The sequence below is a fragment of the Poecilia formosa genome, unplaced genomic scaffold, assembly GCF_000485575.1.
Source record: "Poecilia formosa unplaced genomic scaffold, Poecilia_formosa-5.1.2 Scaffold45, whole genome shotgun sequence".
NCBI classification, from domain to species: domain Eukaryota; kingdom Metazoa; phylum Chordata; class Actinopteri; order Cyprinodontiformes; family Poeciliidae; genus Poecilia; species Poecilia formosa.
This window is the reverse complement of record NW_006799984.1, coordinates 76,855-79,248: the sequence shown is the minus strand read 5'-3', so window position 1 is coordinate 79,248 and position 2,394 is coordinate 76,855. Positions and strand designations below refer to the sequence as shown.

Genomic DNA, 2,394 nt, shown 5'->3' with positions numbered 1-2,394 from the left:
GTGTGTGTGTGTGTGTGTGTGTGTGTGTGTGTTAATAAACACACTGCCCTCTCCTGATCCTCTCCATGTCGGTCATCGAACCCACACAGTCTCACTCCGTTCATGTTCTTCTCTGTCGGTTTTGTCTCCATGTGTTTCCTTCTGTTCCAGAATCTGACTGAAGGAAAATACAAAACCTTCGAGGAGTTCAAAGCTGACGCTCAGATGATCGTTCATAACACTGCCATCCTGTATGGAGGTATTCTGATAATTCCCAGGAACTAATACTGCTCTACGGCTGATAACCGATGTTTACCTATAACCGCTCACTAAGAGCTGAAATATGTGATTAAAAACATCTTTTAAGTATTTATTCTTTCCCAAGGAAGCAAATCTTACAGAGCATATGAAGACAACATCACAATGTTTGAGTGATCAGAGTGGACCATCGTGGTAGCTTTGTCAAGCTTCATCAGTAAAAATGATAAAAAACTGAATCAGTTTCACATACTTTTGAGGTATAATACTTGATCTCTACATGAATGTCTCTATAGAACAGTAACTGCCTATTTTCATAGTTAATAGGCCAAATAAACCTCAACATGCATTAATACGCTCAGAGGAAGCCATCTTGGCGCGACCACAGAAGCTAACACCTGTAGTCTTCAGTTCAGCCAATCGGCTCCAAGGAAAGTAAATGCTGCTCCTGGATTGGCTGCTTTGCAAATCCAGCCAATAGCAGGTCAAGTAGCTATTAGTATTAAAGCTTCCCAGGATGAATTTTCTTTCAAGTATTTTAGATGAACTCTCAATAAAATCTGCGAATAATTTGGATTATTTTATTATCTTCACTGTAAAACTGCTGGTTGGAAGCAACAGATAAATTTTTAACACTTCAGCGTTTTGTCTCATTGTGTTTGTCGCAGTTCACAGCGACCAGGCGGAGATCGCACGGCTGCTGTTTAGCGACACATGCCACGAGGTACGCTGGGTTTTCTCCTTCACGTTCGGAGCAGCGGCGCTTCAACGTGTCCATTTTTAAAAATATATATTTACATTAAACTCCTTTCCTTTTTGCCTCTTGTCTGTTGCAGTTGAACGAGTTGGTGTTGTGTAAGAACTGTTTCTACCTGTCGAACGCCCGGCCAGAAAACTGGTTCTGTTATCCCTGTGTGAGTAGAACTGAACCAAAGCTGTAACCACGGTGACCCTGCTGACAGCAGCACCACAAACGTTAAATATTTCACGTTTTCGGCCGCATCACATTAAAGTTTAGCTGTTTTCTTTCTTCTTTTTTATTTGATGCAGAATTGTACAGGACAATGTTTTTTAGTGCTTTATTGAGATGAAATTTAAATTTAAAAACATTTTGAGATAAAATAAATGGATGAAATAATAAAAGAGCAAATGTTCTAACATTGTTTTAAAGCTCATGAACATCTAAAACTGAACATTTATCTGAAACTTAGTGAAAATAAGTTCTTCTGCTAGTTTTTCCTTCCTAGTTTTCTTCAGCCGCAGCTAATTGATTTTGCCAAAACTGGTATTTTATCCATCAAAATGAGTAAAATATTTGACTATGACACAAATAGCTGTACCAAGGCTGCAATGATTAAGAAGATTATTTGTGATTCATTGGTTGTTGAAATAATCAACCAATTTAATGATCTTTAATCAATAACTGGGGTATACAAACTCAAAAAGGCCATTTACTGAAAAAGCAACATATTCAGAGCAGTAATGAAGCCAAAACATTTTGAAGTTAAGATAAAAACACTTTTATCTGTCAATATGTTTTACCCAAAACTCAAGTGGATTTTTTTTATATTTACTTGGTTCAAATTCACGAAAGGAATGATGTGTTATTGCAAAAGCAATAAAAAAGTTTTTTTTGTTTTAAAAAAAAAAACAAAAAAAAACAATTTAATTATTTTTTTTGCATCTTTTAATGTTATTCAAATATTGAATAGAAAAAACTTAAGTGATTAAATAAAAAATTTACACGTCTTTTTTTATTTTTGTCTAATTAATCAGTTACTAAAATAATCGTTAGTTGCAGCCCTATAAGCTTAAAGTTCATGTGGTAAATTTTTTTTATTCATACTTGAAACGACTGCTTCAGATGCAGAGAAGCGGTTCTGAAGTTCTGTTTCTGTTTCCTCTGCAGACTCCGAGCCACGACCTGGTCTGGGCCAAGATGAAGGGCTTCGGCTACTGGCCCGCCAAAGTCCTGCAGAGGGAAGACAACCAGGTGGATGTTCGCTTCTTTGGCCACCAGCACCAGAGGTGAGAGCAGCTGACACACAGGGATGCACCGATCCAGCACCGATCCACTATTTCTGATACCGATCCAGCACTGACCCACTGTTTCTGATACCGATCCAGCACTGACCCACTGTTTCTGATACCGATCCA

The 2,394-nt window shown here is 37.8% G+C and overlaps 2 protein-coding genes across 3 annotated transcripts in view; one reads left to right on the top strand and one right to left on the bottom strand.

Moving 5' to 3' along the window:
- The window catches only part of LOC103137946 (disco-interacting protein 2 homolog C), an 82,205-nt gene that overhangs the window by 6,212 nt on the left and 73,599 nt on the right, over window positions 1–2,394 (bottom strand). The gene's annotated exons all lie outside the window — the stretch shown is intronic.
- zmynd11 (zinc finger, MYND-type containing 11) overlaps window positions 1–2,394 on the top strand; it is a 25,952-nt gene that overhangs the window by 17,392 nt on the left and 6,166 nt on the right. For both annotated transcript variants that reach the window (XM_007551965.2, XM_007551964.2), the window contains 4 exons: window positions 151–238; window positions 906–961; window positions 1,074–1,151; window positions 2,147–2,265. In XM_007551965.2, coding sequence (XP_007552027.1) covers window positions 151–238; window positions 906–961; window positions 1,074–1,151; window positions 2,147–2,265 — 341 coding nt within the window. The remainder of the gene's footprint in view (window positions 1–150; window positions 239–905; window positions 962–1,073; window positions 1,152–2,146; window positions 2,266–2,394) is intronic.